The sequence below is a fragment of the Tauraco erythrolophus genome, chromosome 5 (assembly GCF_009769465.1).
Source record: "Tauraco erythrolophus isolate bTauEry1 chromosome 5, bTauEry1.pri, whole genome shotgun sequence".
Taxonomy (NCBI): domain Eukaryota; kingdom Metazoa; phylum Chordata; class Aves; order Musophagiformes; family Musophagidae; genus Tauraco; species Tauraco erythrolophus.
The window spans coordinates 22,750,380-22,771,836 of NC_141469.1; the positions used below are offsets into that span (position 1 = coordinate 22,750,380).

The following is a 21,457-nucleotide window of genomic DNA, read 5'->3' on the forward strand; positions in this document are numbered from 1 at the left end:
TCCAGCCATGGGCTGCGAAATAGATTAATAAAACACTGCTGGCTGAAAGCTGAAAGGAAAGGTGCAGGGGTGATAACACAGGCCAAAAGGCCAAGCAAAACAAAGTAGATGGAGACTATAACACACAGGCTTGCGAGAAAGTGAACTGCTTGATCAAGTTCCCGGAAAGTTTTCGGGTGCCAGAGCTTGCAGGGAGACCTCAGCACCTTCCAGGATCCAATCTTTCCCATAATCACTTGCCAGGTGAACTTGTTTGCTTTGAAGTGAAGCCTGGGGAAGAGGTGGCAATCCAGCCTCTCCATTCATCTCAACAGGCTGTGTCACAGCCCCCTCACCACTGACCTTTGTGGCCTGAAACTTTGGACACAGTCCATCTGTGATGTGGCTTTGCAGGATGGCGGTGTCAGGAGGACTCCCAGCTCCAGGAACACTGCTGGAAGAGCAGGGAGAGGATGGTATGGAGTGCTGGGTGCAGGCAAGGGCCAGGTGTGGGTCTCCAGATGCAGAGCCATTCAGCACCCATCTCCTAGATGGGTGCTGGATGGCCAGGTTGGACAGGCTTCCTGCCCAGCAGCTTGAGACCTTCATCTTGGGGATGACTGTGAGAGGGCTGTTATCGGAGACCACCAAGACTCTGCCCTACTTCTCCTCTGCTGTCATGTCCTGAGCCCCACGTTTTTCAAGAACTGAGTTCACTTCCAATGCAGATTCCCAAACCTTGATTTCCTTGCCTTAATTTCCCCGGGGAAATATATTTCATAATAGTCACATGTTTCAGAATCCTTACGCGTGTTTAATTGACTGAGAAAGGAAGCCAATCCACGTGCTCCATGTAGGGCTTTGTCTCTCAGTCATACGCACCCAGGAGGCTGTAAAAAGCTTCCTAGAAGCCCTCTTATAAAATCAATTGTGGAAATGTGTGCTCAGGGAATTTACAAAGCATACTATTTACTCAGCTTCTCTTGAGCGTGCCTGTGTTTAGCCACCTTCCCATTTGGAGACACAATAACACGATGACAACCCGATAACAATCCTCTGATAAGGTGCTATATCATCAGGACATAAAACTGCTACTCTGGAACATACAAATGGGCCCCTCTCCAGTCAGTAACGATGCCAGATATTTCAATGAAGGTGTAAAGCTGCCGTGTAATGCACCTGTGGTAATTGCACAGGGCTGTGTCCCCTGGGAGCCATTTCTTCCTGACCACAGCTGGTGATCAGCATATGCCCGGAGCACGAGGTTTGATAGTCCTTTTACCCCAGTCAGTACCTCTGCTGCTGCTGCCCATATCCACGGAAATGTCTAATAAAAAAAAAAAAAAAATTATACCTAGCTGTTTGCTTCAATAGCGTTCTGTGGCATCCATCAGGATGACGGGGCACTACAGACCATTGAGCGGATGAAAGGGAAGCACTGATTGAATAAAATTAGCTTCCCAGCAACTTAAAAATGAAGAGGGGAAGTTTCTGCAGGAGCTGTGGGTCATTAGCTCTACACCGAGTAAGAAAGGACTGTTGGCAAGGAGAAGGGGAGAGGTGTTAATAAATACGAAGGCGTGTGTGTTGCCACACACATAGCCCTGTGCACAGCCCTGGTTGTGTCCTAGAAAGAGGTGAGGACCATTGACCCAGCGAGGGACATATGGGAAACAGCAAGAACTGTGATGGAAACCCCACGTATGTAGGGAGCTTATGGTTTGAACTCTGCCCATGAGCAAGAGCCTGTGCCATAGACTGGTGTCCTCAGTGGCAATCCGTATAAAGAGGCCCAAGACGTGAGCTATAGAGGGTTGCAACTCAACAGTTCTGAAAGGCTTCCCTACTCCAAAACTGTGATATATTTTTAAAAGCCAGTTACATCCCATTCCCTTCTTTAAGGACACGGCCACGCATCAGTTCCTGTGAGTATCTGTTTACTTACGGCCTTTAGAGCATGTCCCCTTGGACACACCAAGCAAACCTGCACTGCATCTGTTGAACCTCGTACACCTTGGACATCCCTCAGGAGCCTCAGTTGCCTTCTCACTAAGTTCTCTTTTCAACCCAGGCATGAATGTACTGGAGAGTTCCCCTTACGAGCCGTTCATCAGAGGCTTTGATTACGTCCGGCTGGCATCCATCACTGCAGGTAGGTGGGAAGAAGCTCTTACACTGACTGGTTCAAACAGGGGGGAACTGGCTGTGGGATCAAGTGCTATGGACAAGGCAGTCCTTTGTGGTCTCTTCACAAAGCACTGCTGAGATTTTTCAATCATTTTTCCAAGGAGCTGCTTATGATTCCTGTGCTAAACTGATGGTGGAAGAACACGTCCTAGGAAGAGGCATGTGTGATTTTTGATCTTAGGCTTTTTCATGTCCCTACTGTGAAGGGCTGGGACTGAGGGACATGGTAGGAAGGCCTCTTCCAATGAGCCATCACAAGTGGGCTGGTTCTCCATAGCAGGTGGATGACCTGTGCCATGCAGACACCCTGCCGAGCAGGGGATTGCTTGAGTGTCACTAGGTATAAGGATGTACTTCCACATCAGCCACAGGGTAAAACTCTGCAGGCAAAAAGCTCAATAACCCAACCCGCTGGTTGATCCCAGCCACAGCCTTTAACCCCATGCCCTGAGGGCAACCTCAGGACTCAGACCCATGTTCTGCTCTGGTTCATGTAATCCGCTTAATAACGTGAGCAGAGCTGCCTGACACCTTTTAACCCCCTCGAGGGCATGAACCCCCAGCTCAGCAGCTAAAAGGTCAGTGCAGTAGCTATTAAGCCATCCATCACCAACATCACAGCTGCCACCGCAACCAGAGTTCAGCTCTCCTTATGCACCACAGCCGCCGGGAAGCTTTACTGACCGTGATTTCTGTTACCAAACTGCCCATCTGGGAGCAGGTAATGGACTCCTCGTGTGTCTCTGGCAGATGTGCCAGAACAGCAGTCCTCTTGCTGCTCTTCCCAGATGTGCACCAGGCTCTGGGGTAGCATCCACAGCTGAAGAGCACCCAGGCAAGTAAGCAGCAGCACGTCCTTGCAGCCGATGGATGTCTGCAGTCCCCGCCACGGCAAGGCACTTGTCAGGTGAAAATGTCCAGGAGCGAATTAACCCATCAGCCCTTGACAATCTGAGCAGCCAGGGGAAGGGGGGTGCTCCCTGACCTCACATCTACTTATTGACTCCACTTGACTGATTTGAGCACGGAAAGTGAAGCGTGCACAGAGCTGTTTGCCGGGTCATGGCCTTCTTTACTAGAGTTTTTCCCCTTTTGCTGAAAGTCCTTCAGGGCTTTTCAGAGCACGGTGAGATCTAGGGATGCGAATTTTTGTGCATAGTTAATGCATTGCCAAGTTTTTAAAACAGACTGAAACCGTTTGGGCAGCAAAGCAAATGGGCCTGGAATAGGAGGGATATGTACCAAAGGACCCTGCATCCATCTAGGGACATGCAGTTTCTTGGTTTAACTTTTTTTGCCCTCTTTACACTCATCAACACCTTTTATAACATAACTTATAATGGACAGCCCCATGCTTGTCCAGTGCCCATGGTCAGCACTGCCAAAAGACCCTCTTATAAACCTACCAAAAAAAAAATTTCCCAAGAACTCGTCGAAACACAAAACACCCCCACGAACGTATGCCAAGTCAGAGCAACTGATATTTTTAACCTAATTTTACATAAACAAAATATGGCCACTATTAAAACTGTACAAACGGAATTATATCCCTCCACTCTAGTTGTAGCGGTGATTTTAGAAAGCACATCCTCCGTTGTTGCGTGGGAAGAGGAGAAAACCCAGCGTGCTCCCTGTGATTCATTAGCTGAATGGGTAATGAAACCCTTCCAAGTAACTGTTTCCTACACGTTTGCTGACAGCTCCCCAGCGTAAACCGATGCTCTAACAATATCAATCCCTGGGCATTCTGAAAGGGAAGTAGCTACGTGGTGGGAACAAACCAAGCAACAAGTTCACTCCTCATAAAATAACTGAGAAACTTGGAATTTGACTTCCAGCTCACCTTAAGCAGTGGGGACAACGGAAAGGGAAAAATAAATGCTCGGAGAAAGAGAATCTGATAACGTCAGTGAAAATGAAGGAGGGCAGCCAGTTTTGAAGTGCTCAGAGAGACTGTCGATGTTTTAACACTTGTCAGCAGTGACTGGCTGGTTTTAACTCCCAGCTGAAGATAGGGCTTGACTCGGCACTGGAAATTTATCATTCTGGAGATTCTTCCTCTGTGAAAAAATCCTTCTCTTCTGGGGGGGAAGGTCCTTCTAGTGTGCTTCAGGTTATGGGCTTAATTCAGAGAGGTGAAAAATGGCTTCAAATTCACTTTATTTCTCACACTTGGAGGACCCTCATCTTATCTCTCCGATCAAAGCCGAATGTCTTGGCCAACTCCTCCCAGGGTGCCGTGGTTCAGCTCAGTGGCGGCTCAGCCACCGCTCAGCCACTCGGTCGCTGCTCCCCTCGGTGAAGTGGAGAGGAGAAAAATTTAACAAAAGGCCTGAGGGTGAGACAAGAACAGGGAGGGATCACCCACTGACCATGGCCCCGGGCAAAACAGACTTGGTATGGGGTCAAATCAATTTAATTCGTAACAAGTTACTTGAGAGGATAACGAGAAACAAAGCCAGATCTCAAAAACACCTTCTACCCACCCCTCCTTCTCAGCTCTACCTCCTCCCCAGTGGTGCAGGGGGACGGGGAATGGGGGCTGCAGGTCAGTTCATCACATGTTTCTGCTGCTCCTTTCTCAAAGGAGGAGGACTCCTGGCAATCTTTTTCCCTGCTCCAGTGGATCCCCTCCTCATGGGACTCCACCGTGAGTCCTTCCCACAGGATGCAACCCTTACCCATCGGATTGCTCCGGTGCGGGCTTCTTCCCCATGGAGTCACGGCATCTTAGGAAGCTGTCACCCGCTCCAGTGTGGAGTTCTCCACAGCCTTCAGATGCCTCTCCGCCTCGTTGTCAGCCTCCAGCAGCTCACAGAGACCATTCTCTACAACTCCCTTCAGGCTCAGGCATCTCTGCACAAATGTGGGGTTCTCCACAGGGTGTGGGTGGGTCTCTGCTCTACCATTAATCTCCACAGGTGGCAGAGGGGCCACCTGCCATCTCACCACGGGCTGCAGGAGAACTTCAGCTCCAGCATACCTCATCTTGCTCCATCTTGCTTGGTGGAGCAGGCTCTGGGCTGGGGGGTTTGTTGTGTGGCCATGGCACCTCTTGGGAAAGGTGAGTAGGGAAAGAGGACTCAGCCTTGCTGGGACACAGAGAGCAATGTGGACTTCACCCTGGCCACTGCCTTCTTGGAGCAGCTGGTGGCCTCATTGAGGTGGCCACGAATGGGACCAGGGCAGGGACGAAGGGCTCAGCATGGGGAGGTGGTACTGCTAGCGGGGAGGTACGCAAAAGCCCATCACCATCTCCCATCACCCCACAGGGTCTGAGAACGAGGTGACCCAGGTGAACCGGTGCCTGGACGCTGCGAAAGCCTGCAACGTGGACGAGATGTGCCAGCGGCTGCGGACAGAGTACGTCTCCTTCTGCATCCGCCGCCTGGCCCGGGCCGACACCTGCAACCGCTCCAAGTGCCACAAGGCTCTGCGCAAATTCTTCGACCGCGTGCCACCCGAGTACACCCACGAGCTGCTCTTCTGCCCCTGTGATGACACAGCCTGCGCTGAGCGCCGGCGGCAGACCATCGTTCCCGCCTGCTCCTACGAGTCCAAGGAGAAGCCCAACTGCCTGGCGCCTCTGGACTCATGCCGGGAAAACTACGTCTGCAGGTAACATTCACATACCAGGGTGGCTAACATGGAGAGGTGTCCCTTGGACAAGCCTGGGGTTCATGCACTACTGACAGGGCAGTGATCAGAGCCAATGCAGCCACCAGAAGGATCCTGTCTGGAGACACCCATCCCTGGAGGTGTTCAAGGCCAGGTTGGATGGGGCTTTGAGCAACCTGGTCTAATGGAAGGTGTCCCTGCCCATAGCAGGGGGGTTAGAACTAGATAATCTTTAAGGACCCTTCCAACCCTAACCTTTCTGTGATCCCACCACAACCCAGCGACACAGGCCATTGCTTGAGTGACTCCTTCCCATGACCCATGTCCCTGTCTCGTACTCTGTACAGAAGGTATTAACAGACAGAAGAAGATTTGAGAAGTTTGTTCTGGAGCTTTTTTTAGACCTTTTTCATGGGTCTTTGGCTTTGGTCCCAAAGAAAGACCTTCTATGGAAATGGTTCCAGGAAGGCACAAGCTAAGCAGGGATGTAGTGTGGGGTGTTTGCAACCGCTTTCACTGATCTTTCTCCCTACCGTCTATGTGCCCTAGCCCACAGCATCCTACAGGAGCACCCAAGCTATCCTAACAAACCATCACAGGCACTTGTAGATACTTTAAAACCGTGGCTTTTTTTTTTTAATTAAAAAAGTTAATCATGTATATAGAAAACACCCTCATACTGCAAGGCTGGATGTTCTAGTGATTGCAGTGGGAGTCTCAGAGTCACAGTTCTCGCTCCAGATCCACCACGTAGTATCTGGCCAGGGTGGTTTGCTCGTCTGTTTCCATTTAAGCCCTATGGGTGCACACATGCACAGACTCATCCCAATGTGCACGCTTGCAGGCATACCCCTTAAGTGTTTTCCCTCAGCTATACTGTTTTCACCCTATTCTATTCTCTGTTCCTCTATTTCTCCAAAAGCCTTTGATTTCCAGAAGGTTAATCCAAATACAGCTCTCAGGAGTGCAGCTCATCTGTCAAAAAGAGATGTAAGACCATAACAACAGCCGTACTGCACCACACGTGGTGGTCCCAGCCCAGTGTCCTGTGTGCAGCTGTGGCCATGAACAGACACCTGGAGAAGAGCACAAGAGCGAGTGTAGGACACATCTCCCACTATTGTCCCAGTCTCTCATTATTGCAGGCTTTGGGACTTCCAGCAGCCATCTCCTACCAGCACATCATCTTTAAATTACAATTAATTTTGTCTTCACAAAGGGAGGTGAGAACAGCAACATCCTCTTGGAAGGATGGACTGGTACTAATACCCTTACCTCTCTGCACCCCAGAAACGTGGATAAAGAGGAAGAACTGAGCTATACATCTGAAGCTGAGTCTGAAAGATGCAAAGGCCTTGAGCCACACCAGATCTTGCTCTGATTTCCCCTGGCTACCCAGGGATTCCGAAACAGGGGGGTACTGCCCTCTCCCTAACAAGACAAGCTGGCCCAGTAGGGAAGAAGAGGTTCAAAGGGGAGAACATTGCTTCCCAGGAGGCTGGAAACCGTTTCCTGCAAGCAGCACAGCTGTTAATTATCTGGTTCCTTGGTCTCTGAATATATCATATAAAACATCCTCTAGAGACACGGCGGGAGCAAGGGGTTGACGTGTGACCCGGTCAAAGCTAGCAGTGCAGAAACCACAACGAGAGCCAGGAACAAATCATGGTACTTTAAAGAAATAGAGTAAAATACTCCAAGGCCAACCCTGCCTGCACTGCTAAGTCCTCCTGCAGCTTCTTCACAGCTGTAACCCCTTGAATTTCCCAGCTTGGAGGAGTGGGCTCTGCTAACATTAGTAATACAAAATCTGCAATCAGTACCTCCCTCTCCTAAATCATGCAGCCAAAATTTGGGCAAGAAGAGCTTGCCTGGCCATGGCAGAGAAGGAAGGGGTTGGTATGGGGCAAACATGGGGACAAAGAAGAGGAAAAAAAGAAGGCTGGGGAGGGGGAGAGAAGTGGGCAGGAAAGTGCAAGTCAGAGTGCTGACACTGACCAGGAGCACCAACACAGTGTCTGGAAGAGAGAGGCTGTCTGGGAGGAGCAACGTGCTCAGTTTTTCTAAGATTGCCCAGGCAGAGCAAACATTTGAGATACCCTGTTCATAGTTCAGATGCTGCAGGTTTTCATCTAAAGGGCCCTGCATTCGAGTGCCAGCAGTGTTAGTGCTTGCTTGAGTCTCCTAAGCAGCTCAAATGCCATGTGAGATGCCTTTTTACCTGGAATTAGATATCCTACAACATCCAAACACCACTAGATACCTCTGTGCCAACAAGTGACTCATCCCTGAAGAATTAGGTGCCAAATATCTGGTTGGTAGAATGATTTATAGAGTTTATCCAACCAAGCTATCAGGGGAGCCACATGTAAAGAGCAATCTGGCAATCTGTCTGAATAATGAACCTATTTCCCTGTGTGGCCCAGACAGTCCCAACAAGCCCAGTGTGTGACTCAAAGCTGCTTTGTGCTCAGTGGTTTGGTGCTTTGACCTAGATGATGTGAAAACCGAGGTGCAGTGGTCTGTGGTCAGAGTTGTATGCCATACACCTCTCGTTCCACAGGCTCCAGAGAGTCCAATCCTCTCCTGAGAATGGGTGCCTGCAGGAGAGGATGTGACAGCAGCCTTAGTGATGGTTAGAGCATTTCATATCCAAGCCTTTGGGCATTTCCCTTAATCTGAAGTTGACTTTGTCTACATTTAAAGCATAATCTTTGAAGAGAGAGAAACTGGACCAGAATGATTCTCTTTTTCAGCAAATCAGCCCCAAAATCAAGTCTCTAGAGGAGGTTGTTACCCAAGAGTCAGATAATGGCAATGAAGAATGAATTCCCTCCCTGTCTGCAATGGCTCTTCCCTTGAAAGCCAGCTTCACAAATCAGAAACCAAACATTTCTTCCAAGACTGGACCTCTCTTGCAGTCCCAGAGGAAGCCTGAAAAACATTAACTACAGCACCTATTCGTGTCTCATCTCAAAGGGATGAAACGTCCTTGTAAGCTTGTTGGGATAGGGGGCAGGAGAGTATAAAATGATGTTCATTCGAACTGCTTTAGCAACGCCTACAGCAGCAGAGGACTTTGCAAATTTTTTGCACCAGAGTGATATTGCGTCCCTTTTTTGACCCGAATATCTGTACTGCTACGTCCCGTTTTGTGCTCTCCCTCCATCAGGTCACGTTATGTGGAGTTCCAGTTTAATTGCCAGCCGTCCCCGCAAGCTGCCAGCGGCTGCCGGAGGGAGAGCTACGCTGCCTGTCTGCTGGCGTATACCGGGATCATCGGTAAGAGACTGCATCCTTTGTCTGGTCTCTCTCCCGCTCTCTGGGTGGGAAACATCTCCTCTGGGTGGGAAACATCTCCTGACCCTGGCCAGCTCAAAGCTATGAGGGCAGTAAGGTGAAGAGCTGAGGCTGGGGTCTCAGGGAGATGCTGGGCTGCTCTGCAGTGACTAGAGAAGGCGCTTAAGCCATGAACTTGGGGTAACTTTAGGATAGCTTCAGCGGAGGGAGAAAATCCATGCGCTGTGGGCTGCTGCAAGGTCTCAGCTTCTCAGGTGGAAAGAGATGGGCCATCCCAGGGCATCTGCTCTGTCCGGGGTTCCCTGATGCCATCACCAGTGATGCCACTGGAAATCACCATCCACTGCCATCTTGCTGACTTCAGAGGATGTCAAACTGGGTTTTCAAATGCCGTTAGCACAAGCACCTAGAGAGTCCAAAGAGAAGCGCTGATGCCCACTGGACTTTGTCCATCCTGATGGATGGGATAGGTTGACAGCTTTTCGGGTCAATATTTTATTCTGGTTTAATCCTTCCTTGTTGTCTCTGACCATTCTGGAGATTGACTTTAGCTTTTTCAGTGACAGCGTGGAAACCTTTACACACATTCACATACAGTTTTTGAATGTTATTAGGTTCCCAGGTTACAGGGCTGGAGCACCTCTTCTATGAAGACAGACTGAGAGAGTTGGGGTTGTTCAACCTGGAGAAGAGAAGGCTCCGGGGATACCTTCTAGCAGCCTTCCAGTACCTAAAGGGGCTACAAGAAAGCTGGAGAGGTGCTTTGGACAAGTGGGTGTAGTGACAAGGCAAGGGGCAATGGCTTTATACTGAAAGAGGGGAGATTTAGCTTAGATCTAAGGAAGAAATTCTTCACTGTGAGGGTGGTGAGGCACTGGAACAGGTTTCCCAGAGAAGTTGTGGCTGCCCCATCCCTGGAGGTGTTCAAGGCCAGATTGGATGAGGCTTTGAGCAACCTGGTGTAGTGGAGGGTGTCCCTGCCCATGGCAGGGGGGTTGGAACTAGATGATCTTTGAGGTCCCTTCCAACCCAAACCATTGTGTGATTCTATGATTCTATGAACCTGAGTTCCCAGGAGCTGCCCATTCCTTGGACTGATAGCACATTTGAATGGACTGAAGGCTTTTTTGGTGTTGGGGTGAACAAAAGGCTTGTGACTGCCCCTCTTCTCCTCCCTGGGAGCAAAAGAGACCTGTGACACTAGCACTCGAGTTTTCTCATGCTGCCCATCACGATGGGGCTCAGCTGAGGCTGTAAGCACAGCGAACCAAGAGAGCAGCAAGGAGGGACATCATTGTCCCTTCTTGAAGTACCAGCCTTGCGGTAACACTTCTCCATCCTTCCCGGCAGGCAGCCCCATCACACCCAACTACATTGACAACTCAACTTCCAGCATAGCTCCCTGGTGCACGTGCAACGCCAGTGGCAACCGGCAGGAAGAGTGTGAGAGCTTTCTGCATCTCTTCACCGACAATATCTGTCTCCGTAAGTATCACTCAGGACATTGCTGCTCCAGAAGCATTGCCCACGAGCTGACAAGGCTTCTTGTGAATGAGGGTATGAAGATGCCCTGGTCCTCAAGAGTCTGTAGGTGTCCAGCTCCCTGTGCTGTCAACAAAAGAGCTCTGAAGACCCTCAGGCATACGTTTGGGTGATGCAGTCAGAGGAGGCTGGAGAAGGGATGCGTGTGCTTTTCCTTGGAAACACTGCCCTGACAACGCTTTTCTCCATCTCTTTCCCACACAAAGAAAACGCCATTCTGGCCTTTGGCAATGGGACCTACCTGAATGCAGCTGTGGCCCCATCCATCCCCCCCACCACACAGATGTACAAGCAGGAGCGAAATGCCAACAGAGCCGTGGCGACCCTCAGAGAGAACATCTTCGAGCACCTCCAGCCCACCAAGGTAGGAAAAGGCTGACTTGGCCCTAAGAGATGATTGGCCTTGTCTATACCTCCTCCATGCTCTCTAGTCCTCCTCAACTCAGCTTCCCCTTCCATCTGTGTCATCTCAGCTACGTGCAGATACTCAACCTCCCCTCCACCTCCTGGAGTCCCTGATTCACCACCGTCTTCATGCCCTGACATATCCTTCCTCAACATCAAGCACAGGGCTACATGCACCTGTCCCTGACTCTGCCCTCCTGCCTGTTGGTCACTTTCTCTTTTCTTTCATGGGTGTTACAGAGAGATATGGGTTCTTTTTAGAAGTACTGGGAACATTCATGGATGTTCAGGAATGTAAAATGGGAGCCAGGACCACTGGTTTGGGTCCTCACGTTCCTGCAGGGCAGCTACACGGCTTCAGACAAGCATTCAGCTGCCTGGGACACAGGTTCCTCCTTTGTTAGATGAGGATCTTGGAGGTCATAACATGGAAGCTTAATTGACTAAAGTTTGCTAAGCACTGGAAAATTTCATCTGAAAGGTTCTAGTCATCAGCAAATTGTATCAAAATGATATTAAACTGAAATTATTTTTAAACAAATAATAGATTAATTTACTGATGATGGCAGCAGTAGGCACTAAATATTTTATTTTTAAATAAAAAGCATTGACCTTGATATGCCACCCACCAGAGTACTTTTCAGATTGAATTATTTTACTACTGAATAATTAATAGTGACCCTGATTTGCTGAACGCTCAGGTAACAGAAGCTGTCAGTTAACAAGACTCCAAGGACTGAGAGTGGGCTTTGCACTGCACTAGCCAATACCTTCAGGGAACTTCCACATGCAGAGGTTTTTAAGCATCTTCCCTGTTTCTTTTGCTGGAAAAACACCTGATTCACTTCCTTCCACTCTGTTTTCACAGAGCAGCATGTCAGGAGGTGCAGAAATGTGGCCTCAGCTTCCTTCACCACTTTTCAGGGCCTTGGTGGCCATGTACAGCACAGGGATAATTTCATCAGGCCATAAACTTTGCACCCAGGAGATCTGGAAGAGCTGCTTCTGGACAGTTCTCCCCAGACCTTAGCACAATCCGTGTGGCAGGCTGAGGTCCAGACCTTGCACTGAAAGCTTTATGCGGGCTGTCACTTGGAAGTGGTGAAGAAGTTTTGAACCTCTCTCATCACTGACAGTCCAGCCCAGACAGCCAACTGCTGCTGCTGTCCGCAAGTGGGAAGCTGGAGAAAGCAACTGTAGTAAGGGATGGCCCTACCACATCGCCAACCTCCACGTGACAGCACCGCATCCCTCTGCTGAAGTGTGAGTGCTGCTGGAGCATGGGCTCTGCTGACACTGCTGGGGAAAATGGAGAGTTGGGTCTTGACTTTGGACTCAACTCCAAACCCAGATTCATTTTACAAGGATGTAGTAGTGTAGTGATAGGACAACGGACAATGGCTCTAAACTGAAAGAGGGGAGATTTAGATTAGATCTAAGGAAGAAATTCTTCACTGTGAGGGTGGTGAAGCACTGGAACAGGTTGTCCAGAGGTGTTGTGGCTGCCCCATCCCTGGAAGTGTTCAAGGCCAAGTTGGATGAGGCTTTGAGCAACCTGGTGTAGTGGAGGGTGTCCCTGCCCATGGCAGGAGGGTTGGAACTAGATGATCTTGAAGGTCCCTTCCAACCCAAACCATTCTATGATTCTATGATCTTGTTCAATGTTTAATGAGGTTCATGCCCCCGGACCTGAAGAAGAAAGCTACGATGGACCGATTAGTCCATCTGCTTCCCGTCTTCACAGCAGTGCAGAGCCTGACTCTAAACTGTTGCAGTTATCTACTAATGCAAATGAAAGCCTCTTGTAAAGGAAATATTCCCCTGCAGATGTCAATGCTCTGTAAAAGGAGATGGGTGCAGTTTGTCTGCAGGCTGTGGGCACCCAGGGTGGGAGCCAGTCATGCAAACACATGCATTGTATTTTGGAGTACCCACCCGGCTCCCAGCTGCTGCTTAGTGAAATGTCTGCCAGCCCCATGGAGATGCCTTCAATACCCAAGGGACATTTCCAACTGGAGAGGTCACTGGGTCAAGCTACTGGCCAGCAGTGGCTCCATGGGCTGTGTGGATCTCCATTGACCAGAGTGGGCATCCAGGCACCCACCTCACACAAAGACACGTCTAACTACTGTCCAAACCTGCAGGCTGCATGCCCAGTGCTGTGACCATGAGGTGACCCTGCTATATGCCATGGTGCTACCATCACCTCCAACAGAGCTAAGCTGACCTCCAGACTAGAGCTGGGGTGTTGAGACTTGCCCTGGATCCTTCTGCACACACACATAGGAAGGCTGAATGGTCCCCAAGCCCTAAATCCTCAGAAGGACCAAGGTGAGGAACAACCACTCCACTCACCCCGTGCTGCCTTCTGTCTCTTGCAGGTGGCCGGAGAGGAGAGGCTCCTGCGGGGCTCCACTCGTCTGTCATCAGGGACCTCCAGCCCAGCAGCTCCCTCCCGCCGGGCAGCCCGTCCACTGCAGATGTGGCTTCTTCCTGCTCTTGCTGTGCTGAGCCTCTTCGTGATGTGAAGCAGGGCGGGCACACACCAGGCGGACACTCTCTTTCTGTTGGTTTCTTTACAAAACAACCAGACCAGTAACTTTTTCGGCATGAGGGGAGGGAGGAGGGAGGGGATAGGAAGGAGAGGTGAGCATGTGGGCATCCCTTCCTCCTCCTCATCCGTCTGCCAATTTATTTGATTTTATACAATCAGCATCATCAACAACCAGCTCATACTTGGTCCTGGCCACCTCTCCACCCCACAGCTTGGTGGTTGTCTCTCCAGCTCTCTGCAGATGGGGCCAAAGCCATGGACAATTCTCTTGGAAATGCTGAAGGAGAGAGTTAAGCCAAGAAATGAGAGCTGCAAAGGAAACGCTTTTGCCTGCCCTAGTCAGGAGGGGAAAGGCTTTTGATGGATGAGCTGGTTTCCTGAAGCCCTGACTCACATTGGGGTGCTCTTGACAGGCCATGTCAAGTGATGTGGAGTTCAGACTCTCTCCAGGGTTGCTCAGGACCCAACAGGCAGCTCACTTTGTTCAGAAGGATGAAACCAGAGCCCCAGTGAGAAGATGGTTCGTTTTGTTCACCAGAGAAGATCCTGAAGCACCTCTGGGGTGGACCAAGTAACCATGCTACGAACTGGCTCACAGGGATTATCCACCCTCTTGAAACCACAGCCAGCATGCATTTCTAAGCTGTCACCTACCCCTTGGGCCCCCCTTTTTAGAGAAACATGTGTCATGTATTGATGGTGTTCAGGAAGAAACACGTGTGTTGCATTTTGTTGATGGCTGGCTTTCTTTGTGTCCCAACCCTAGCATCTCTATTCACTGGTCCTGTAAAGTATTTGGGGTAGGCATTTTTTTGTTACGTCCAAACAACCAGAGGCCAATGTTATCCCACTCCCAGCTAACCTTTCTCCATGCAGGATGAACGTGTGAGCCCATGGGCAGGACTCAATGCGAGCCCAATGCAACCCGTTCTCACGTGCTAACTGTGCTTCCACTGGTCTTGCAGAGATGCAGAAGGTCTTCATTCAAGGGGTTTCATTTGTTATGCAAGGAAGAGATGCGATAGGAAAGGTTTGTTAGGTACCACCCTGGGACATAAACATCCAGCTAATCTTTGGGAAGGCCAAGTCAAGAATCTTGTCATAGGTAGGGAGTGGATTGCCAAGGTTCCCCTACTTGAAGAGCTGGTGAAGGCAATTGCTTGTGCCCAGGTTAGCATGTGAAGGACATAACCTCTTACCAAGTGCTAATTACTCAGCTGAGAGGTGATTTAAGCAAAAGCTGATGAAATGACCCATTCTACTGAGCTGCAACCAGAGCCCCGCTGGAGGGTGAGGACAAATGCCTCTCTGATCCCCCGGGGCTCTTTGGCTCTCTAGTGATCTTGGGCTACTTGAGCATTCAGGGGTCTTCCCTCTAGGAGGTGAGCTGAGGCCTCCCAGTGCCTTCTTGGGGGAGGCTGAACCCCTCATTAGGTCAAGCCAAGAAAGAAGATAGTAAAAAAGGGTGAGAAGGTTTCCCAGGATAAATGCTTACCCAGGTTGAACATCGTTAGTTCCTTTGTGTTTGATGCATAGAAAGGCTTAGCAGCAGCTGATGTAGCAAGTCCAGCACTTTTTGTTCACATTCCCTGTAGGACACCTTCCATTGCTTTATTGCTTCAGATTTTGCTGAGAAACTGCAGCAACTTTCTTAGGTTTTGGTCCAGTATGAAACCACTCTTGTTTTCAAATGAACACCTGTGCATGTGTAAGATATGCACAGAAATCCTCCTGGCTGCATCCTATCCAAAATTCTGCTCCTCAAAGTCCTTAGGGCTGTAGCACTTGATTGTCCTAATCCAGGGCTATGCAAAGGAACATGTCAAGATCCAAGTCCTATGTGCAGAGTGCTGGGTCACACCTTAAACTGAAACATGCATGTCAAGTCTTCACCGCCAAGAGACTTACCCAGATCAGAAAAGCAGGCAGGGAGGTAGCACTACAGACAGGAAAGTCCCTGACCTACCTTCGAAGTGCCATAGCCGTGCATTGAGTTGCTGTGAACATCTCACCTCTACCCAGGACATTGGTGTCCTCTGAGAGACTGTAGAACCATTTGTGCACCAAGTGACACAATTACCAGCTGCAGCTCTGCAAAACTGGTGCCCTCTGAGCCACAGGTGAGAATGGGATTGAACCCTGATGCTCAGCTCTTCAAAGGCAAGGAACTACCTCAACATCATGAGGTCACGCTGTGAATTGCCACCTTCGAACGCTTTCAAGTCCTGTAGTCGTGGCCTGCTCTTCTACATATCTGGTCCCAGCAAGCCTGTCTGCACCAGCCCTTAATCTTGCATGAGCTGAGTCTCTGCATAGGACAGGCGTGCAAGTGTCAGCTGCTTTCCGGGAGTACCCACTCCAGCAGTCTCCCACGGCTCCTCTCCTGTGTCTCTATAACTCACCGGTGGTGATGTTGAAATGTCACTTTGCCGTTTCTTTTTCTGGTCGACAGTCAACAGAGATAGACTTTTTCTAAGTGGTCAGAGTGACTTGCAACCCCACATCAGGTCTCCCCTAGGACTAGTGTTCTGAGAAAAATAAATGTGCAGAAACCTACTCATAGACTAGAGGGAATGGAGGAGACCTCCAGAGGTTCCCTAGTCCATTACCACGTCCTACAGCAGGACCATTGGTCTGTTTACACTTTCTGGCAGATTTATCTTAAATGATTTTTAACAATTTCAATGAAAGACATCATCATCTCCCTTGGATTTATATCTTTCTTTAAAGACTGCTTAGGATGTTTGTTGTCTCTGAGCATCACAGGCCAACAAGACCTTCAATTCTCATTGCCGTGTCTTCTCAAGTCCTCAGTTTTGGAAGGATGGCAGACCAACACCTAAAAGTACCCTGAGGTTGTGGAAGGTGACACCCAACTATCATGGATCATATCACAGAGGCATTGCATGAGAAGCTCAAAAAACACAGCAACAATCTGATGGGATCCCTGCAAAATCAGCAGTGAGTTTGTGTAAATGGGTGTCTGCTAGAGGGGTTTCCTCTCCATGTCCTTGACTGAGAGACCTCAAAAGCATCTGTGGAGTTGAGGTTGCAGGTCTGAAGACACACTCCTTGTCCTCAGCTTTCCTCCTATGCTGTATGTTTGGATACAACGTCCTTCAAGCACTGTCCCAGGCCAAGTCCTGCACTCGTGTTCTGGGGATGCTTCAAAATGAAATGAGTAAGGCAGAGAGCAATGAACCTCTCGCCCAGCAGGAAAGAGCCAAGGGGTTGGGATGGGAACTCATATTACACAGAATCAAAGAAAGATAACAATGCCCAAGCCTGCATGTCTTTTTCCTGATCATCTCATCCTTTTTGCCAATATTTAACGTTGATTCTCTCTCCAAGCCTGTTCATGAATCAAACTTTGCAAAAAAAAAAAAGGATGACTTTTGAGGAGTTCTTTTGGAGGAAGGAAACCCAATTACATTCTTCCTCACCCACAAACACATGCATGCACAGGCCATTTCTTCTCCTACGTGAGAAGTCTTTTTTTTTTTTTTAATGAAATTTCATCTCTGGTGAACTCTGCAAAGTGATCATTTTTAAGTCTCTCGACTAACCAACAAAGTCGTAGCAGCTGCTTGCAAAGGCAAAGGAATGAGCGAGCCAGGAGAGAGAAAGGGAGACAATTTGTTTAGACTCCATACCTGGGGACTTTCAGAAGCACAAAGAAGAGTTATGGGAAAAAAAAAGAACCAGCCAAACTTTCTGTAGCCACCGAACTCTATCTTTTTGGCTGCTCAGCACCTTTCCCAGAGGTTCGGCAGCCCTAAAAGCCCACAAGATGTTGCGCATGAACAAACACCGCATCGTCGTCAAAGCAAGACGTGAGCAGGGAGGAGGCAGCGCGGAGGGGACCGGCGCCGGAGCAATAACCCCGCGGGTGGCCGGGAGGTGCTCAAGGCTGCGTGCGCGTGTGCACGCGGGGGAGGATGGATGGGTGACGTCTGCCTATACTACCGGGGTATAACCCGTGCTTATCTCTTCTGTACGTGTCAATAGTCAAACATATCCATGAATAAAGCACACATGCATTTTCCTGACCCCCTCGCTCCTGTCTGCGATGCCAGGCTGTCCGTGCCCCCATGTCCAGGCTGGTGCATCTGCTGAGCTCACTGGTTCCACATCATCATGGCAGCTGGAAGAAATGGGTGGATGTTTTTTGGGTGGGTTGGCAGAGCGGTGGGGCTCAGATGCCCTGTGCTTGGCTGGAAAGCCAGTTCTGATCTGCTGCCTACCAGCAAGGAGGGGCAGAAGGTGAAAAACCATCTCTGCTGAGATGGAGAGACATCAGTGCCACCCGGGAAGGGGACACAGACCCATGCGAGTCCTGGGACTGCTTGTGCCACACGTGGGAGTGAATCATGCAAAGCTTTGGGAACTATTTGGGAAAGATTCAGCGCAGGAGGAGACATCGCAAGATGTAGCAGGGATGGGAATAATTGCATCCGCAATTAGTGGCACGTGCAGCCACGAATGCTGAGAGGCCACCGCGTAACCCGGGTGGGTGGAAATAACCGGGGGTGGCTGGTGCTGCGCTATCCCGCAGGGCACAGGAGGAGGGGAGACGGAGGAGGAGGGAGGGTGGCGGATCATGCCAGCCGGGGAGACTTCTGTTCATGCCACGAACATCTGCGAGTTATTTTTAGCACCTTAAAAAAAAACCCAAACAAAACAGAAATCACAGGAAAATTGATTAGAGACAAATAAATTGTTTTCTTGCCAATTTTGGGTGGAAAAAAAGAGATCTAGAAAACAATGTATATAAGATCTATAAAAAAATAGTGAGTGAAATTCAAGTCAGTTCCTAAACAGAAAGTGAGTGCAAGGTCAAACTCACTTTGCACCTGAAATCTTCTTGGCATGTGGTCGCTTGACCAAGTTCAGCACCCAAAAAGCTCGTGGGGGACGTCCCGGGGCCCATGGTGGGTGCCAGAAGCTGCCGGGTTCCAGAGGTGACCTGACCTTGAAGGAGATCTTGGATATGCCATGGTCGCAGGGTCTGTCCTCGCTCCTGCGGGCTATGCACTGAGACAGCGCGCGCTGGTTTGATAGATACGGGGCAAAGCACGGGGCTGGTTAGGGCGTCTCTGCTCTGGGTCATGGCAACTGGCTTCAAGAAAGCCTGGAATTCACCCTAAATTTAGGCTGAAGAGATTTTGGAGCGAATCATCCCTAATAGCGAGAAAGGGCTTTGCCTGACCTCCACTTCTATCACGTGTCTGGGTCTGGGTATGGATTTTGGGGGCACTGGCTATGCCCACAACAAAACTGAGCCTCATTCCATCCTCCAATGAGGGGCATCAGACAGGGACAAATGCTGAAGCTAAAGCAGATAAAGTGATTTTCCCCAACTCTCAGAAAAAATGTCCTACAACCTCTGTAGCCTCCAGGACAGAGAAGAGACCAGGACATCTCTGGAGGTTCAGAGAAAAGACCTGCAGGCAGGACCCGACGGGGACCAACCATCCCCATCACGCTGTGACTGCAGACGCAGCACAAGCGAAATCCTGCAGCTGATGTGGAACCGCTTCGAGGGGACATTTAAAGCAGAAACAACAATTTGCCATCCGGTATCTCCACGCAAACGGTGCTAATATGCTGAGAGGGGCGGATGCATCTCGCTTCGGTTATCAAAACGTTGTCTTTCCGCGCCGAGTGCAGGAACAGTGGATGTCAGCCAAAGGGAAGCGCTGTAGAATTTAGCTCTGACATGAAAAATGTTCAAAGCCTTTTTTTTTTTTTCTAAGGAGAAGTGGAAATTATTTCTGGTGGGAGCGGGGATCCCAGGGAACATGTCAAAGGCAGTACTGTGAGTCACGCCGTTGGAGGTACGTTGTGGCTGCCGACTGGAGAGCAGATCTGAAGAAACAGTCAGCGTGCTGCCGGTGGGACGGATGGAGAAACGTGGACACCAGAGTTATCTTCATGCTCTGCTTTCATTCCTCATCGCAACGATGCTTCGTGATCAGCTCTCACAATCTGGACCTCCCTGCTAAACCTCTGCTCTCAAACTAAATTCAGTGATCGGCATGAGGACCAGGAGAAATCAAATCCCACCCTCCCATGGCTTCGCTGGTCACTCCAGAGGGGTGAGATCAGAAAGAGCCTGGTCCCACCAGCTGTGCACACATGGAGCTGCACCCCGGGCTTCTCGTCAGGGCCATACAGAGGCAAAAGCACTTTTGACAGTGTTTTTTGGTTCAGTTCCCTGCAGGCGTGGCTTCTGGGAGATGCACGTGAAGGTCTGAGAGGGACCAAGGAACACAGAGAAGTGGAGGGGGAAGGAATGGTCCGGTCACGCATCTCAAGGTGGTCTGAACCTTCGGATCTTGCTCTTTTGTTTGGGGGCAGGTCTTACATCCCCTAAGACATCCCTAGTGCAGATCCCTAAACCTGAGCTTGTCACTGAGTCTCTGGAGTCACTGAGGACAAAACAGCCCCCCAAGGGCATCGTGGACCTCATCTCAGTGTTAACCACAGGGTGATGACTGGTGGCCCAGAATCATGTCACTGAGGACGTTGGTGTGATCCATGTTGCAGAAACAGTTTATGGAGGTGATGGCCATTCCTGGCCACCCCTGTGATGGGGAACACTGGGAGCTCAGCCCACCTCTAACTGGTGGTGACACCTGGGTCCTGAAGCACCGCCACCAGCCCCTAAACCCATCAGCAGGTCCCATCAGTATTCTTATTAAAAGTTCTCCCCCCACCTACTTTATCTTATGCCTTTGAAAATGCCTCTGAGTTTTCATTTTGTCACTCTATCCCCTGCTTTGTTGCTACTTAATTAGTTCAGAAACCAAAACCCCCAAGGAGGAAAACAAAAAGTTCTGTAAATTGCTTTTGCCAAAATGGTAAAATATGCTAGCTGTGGAGCTCTAGCTCATTTCTACACCTCTCTTTCCTCCCCTCTTCCAATTCACGGGAAAAAATCAAGTGTTTGTGCTTCCATGATAGCAATAGATGATTTTAGTACCAACCAGTGATGGGTAACCCATCCAAGAGTCGCCCAAACCCCACCTTTCACTTGGGTAAGGAGAAACACCACCTAATCCAATCCAAACGAAGTCCAGGCTTTGTGTAGGGTGGTTGAGTTAAACTGGTTGCTTTATAGAAAGACTTAAAATTGTCTCCTCTTTCTGTAGACGATCGATATTTAGGTCTTGTGGAAAAAAAAGTTACATGGCAAATACCTCTGGCTCCTTACCCAAATGCGTTCATCAGTGATAGGTGACAGTGAAGAGCATTGTCCTGAATGTAGCCAGAGCCTTGGAGACCCTCCACACTCTCTTCCATTCTTTCTCTGCAAACCTCTTTTTTTTTTTTTTTTGCTACAAAACAAGTAGAAAAATCAGAGCAGGGATGAAATATGGTCCCATATCTCTACGTTTTATCCCGCTGTCCAAAATGAGCTTAAACTAGCTTTAAAACCACTAGCCCCTGCCCACTTCATTTCAAGTCTGGACACCCCACGCTGTGCTTTCAGACTGGCACACTCCACTCAGCTCAGCAGCAATTTCTGAGAACTGGGCTTCGGCATCCAAGTTTAATGCCGTGGGATGAAGTAGCACAACGGTCTTAAGAGATGGTGGTGACTGAAACCTTCATGGCTCATAAATGTCAGGTTCAACTTTGCTTCATCTCAGCAGTGCTTAATTTGAAAGCTGAAGAGCGACATAAAAATAAATGGAGAACAACGGATTGCGTCTCGGTAGGAATCTGTTTCTGGATGCTGGGTGTGCGGCACGTGGGATTCTGAGGGGTGGGAGAGGAGAGGTCACCTCCGACTTTGCTCTCCTAGCTTTTGCATGCATTCGAAACACCAGCTAGCACCAACATTTGATAAAGTTGCAAAATTATCTG

At 49.6% G+C, this 21,457-nt stretch overlaps 1 protein-coding gene across 1 annotated transcript in view; it reads left to right on the forward strand.

Annotated features, from left to right (window-relative positions):
• GFRA4 (GDNF family receptor alpha 4) overlaps window positions 1-13,559 on the forward strand; it is a 74,242-nt gene extending 60,683 nt beyond the window's left edge. The window contains exons 3-8 of the mRNA XM_086611910.1: window positions 2,051-2,131; window positions 5,439-5,784; window positions 8,957-9,066; window positions 10,435-10,569; window positions 10,833-10,990; window positions 13,413-13,559. Coding sequence (XP_086468036.1) covers window positions 2,051-2,131; window positions 5,439-5,784; window positions 8,957-9,066; window positions 10,435-10,569; window positions 10,833-10,990; window positions 13,413-13,559 — 977 coding nt within the window. The remainder of the gene's footprint in view (window positions 1-2,050; window positions 2,132-5,438; window positions 5,785-8,956; window positions 9,067-10,434; window positions 10,570-10,832; window positions 10,991-13,412) is intronic.
• The last annotated feature ends 7,898 nt before the right edge of the window (window positions 13,560-21,457 follow it).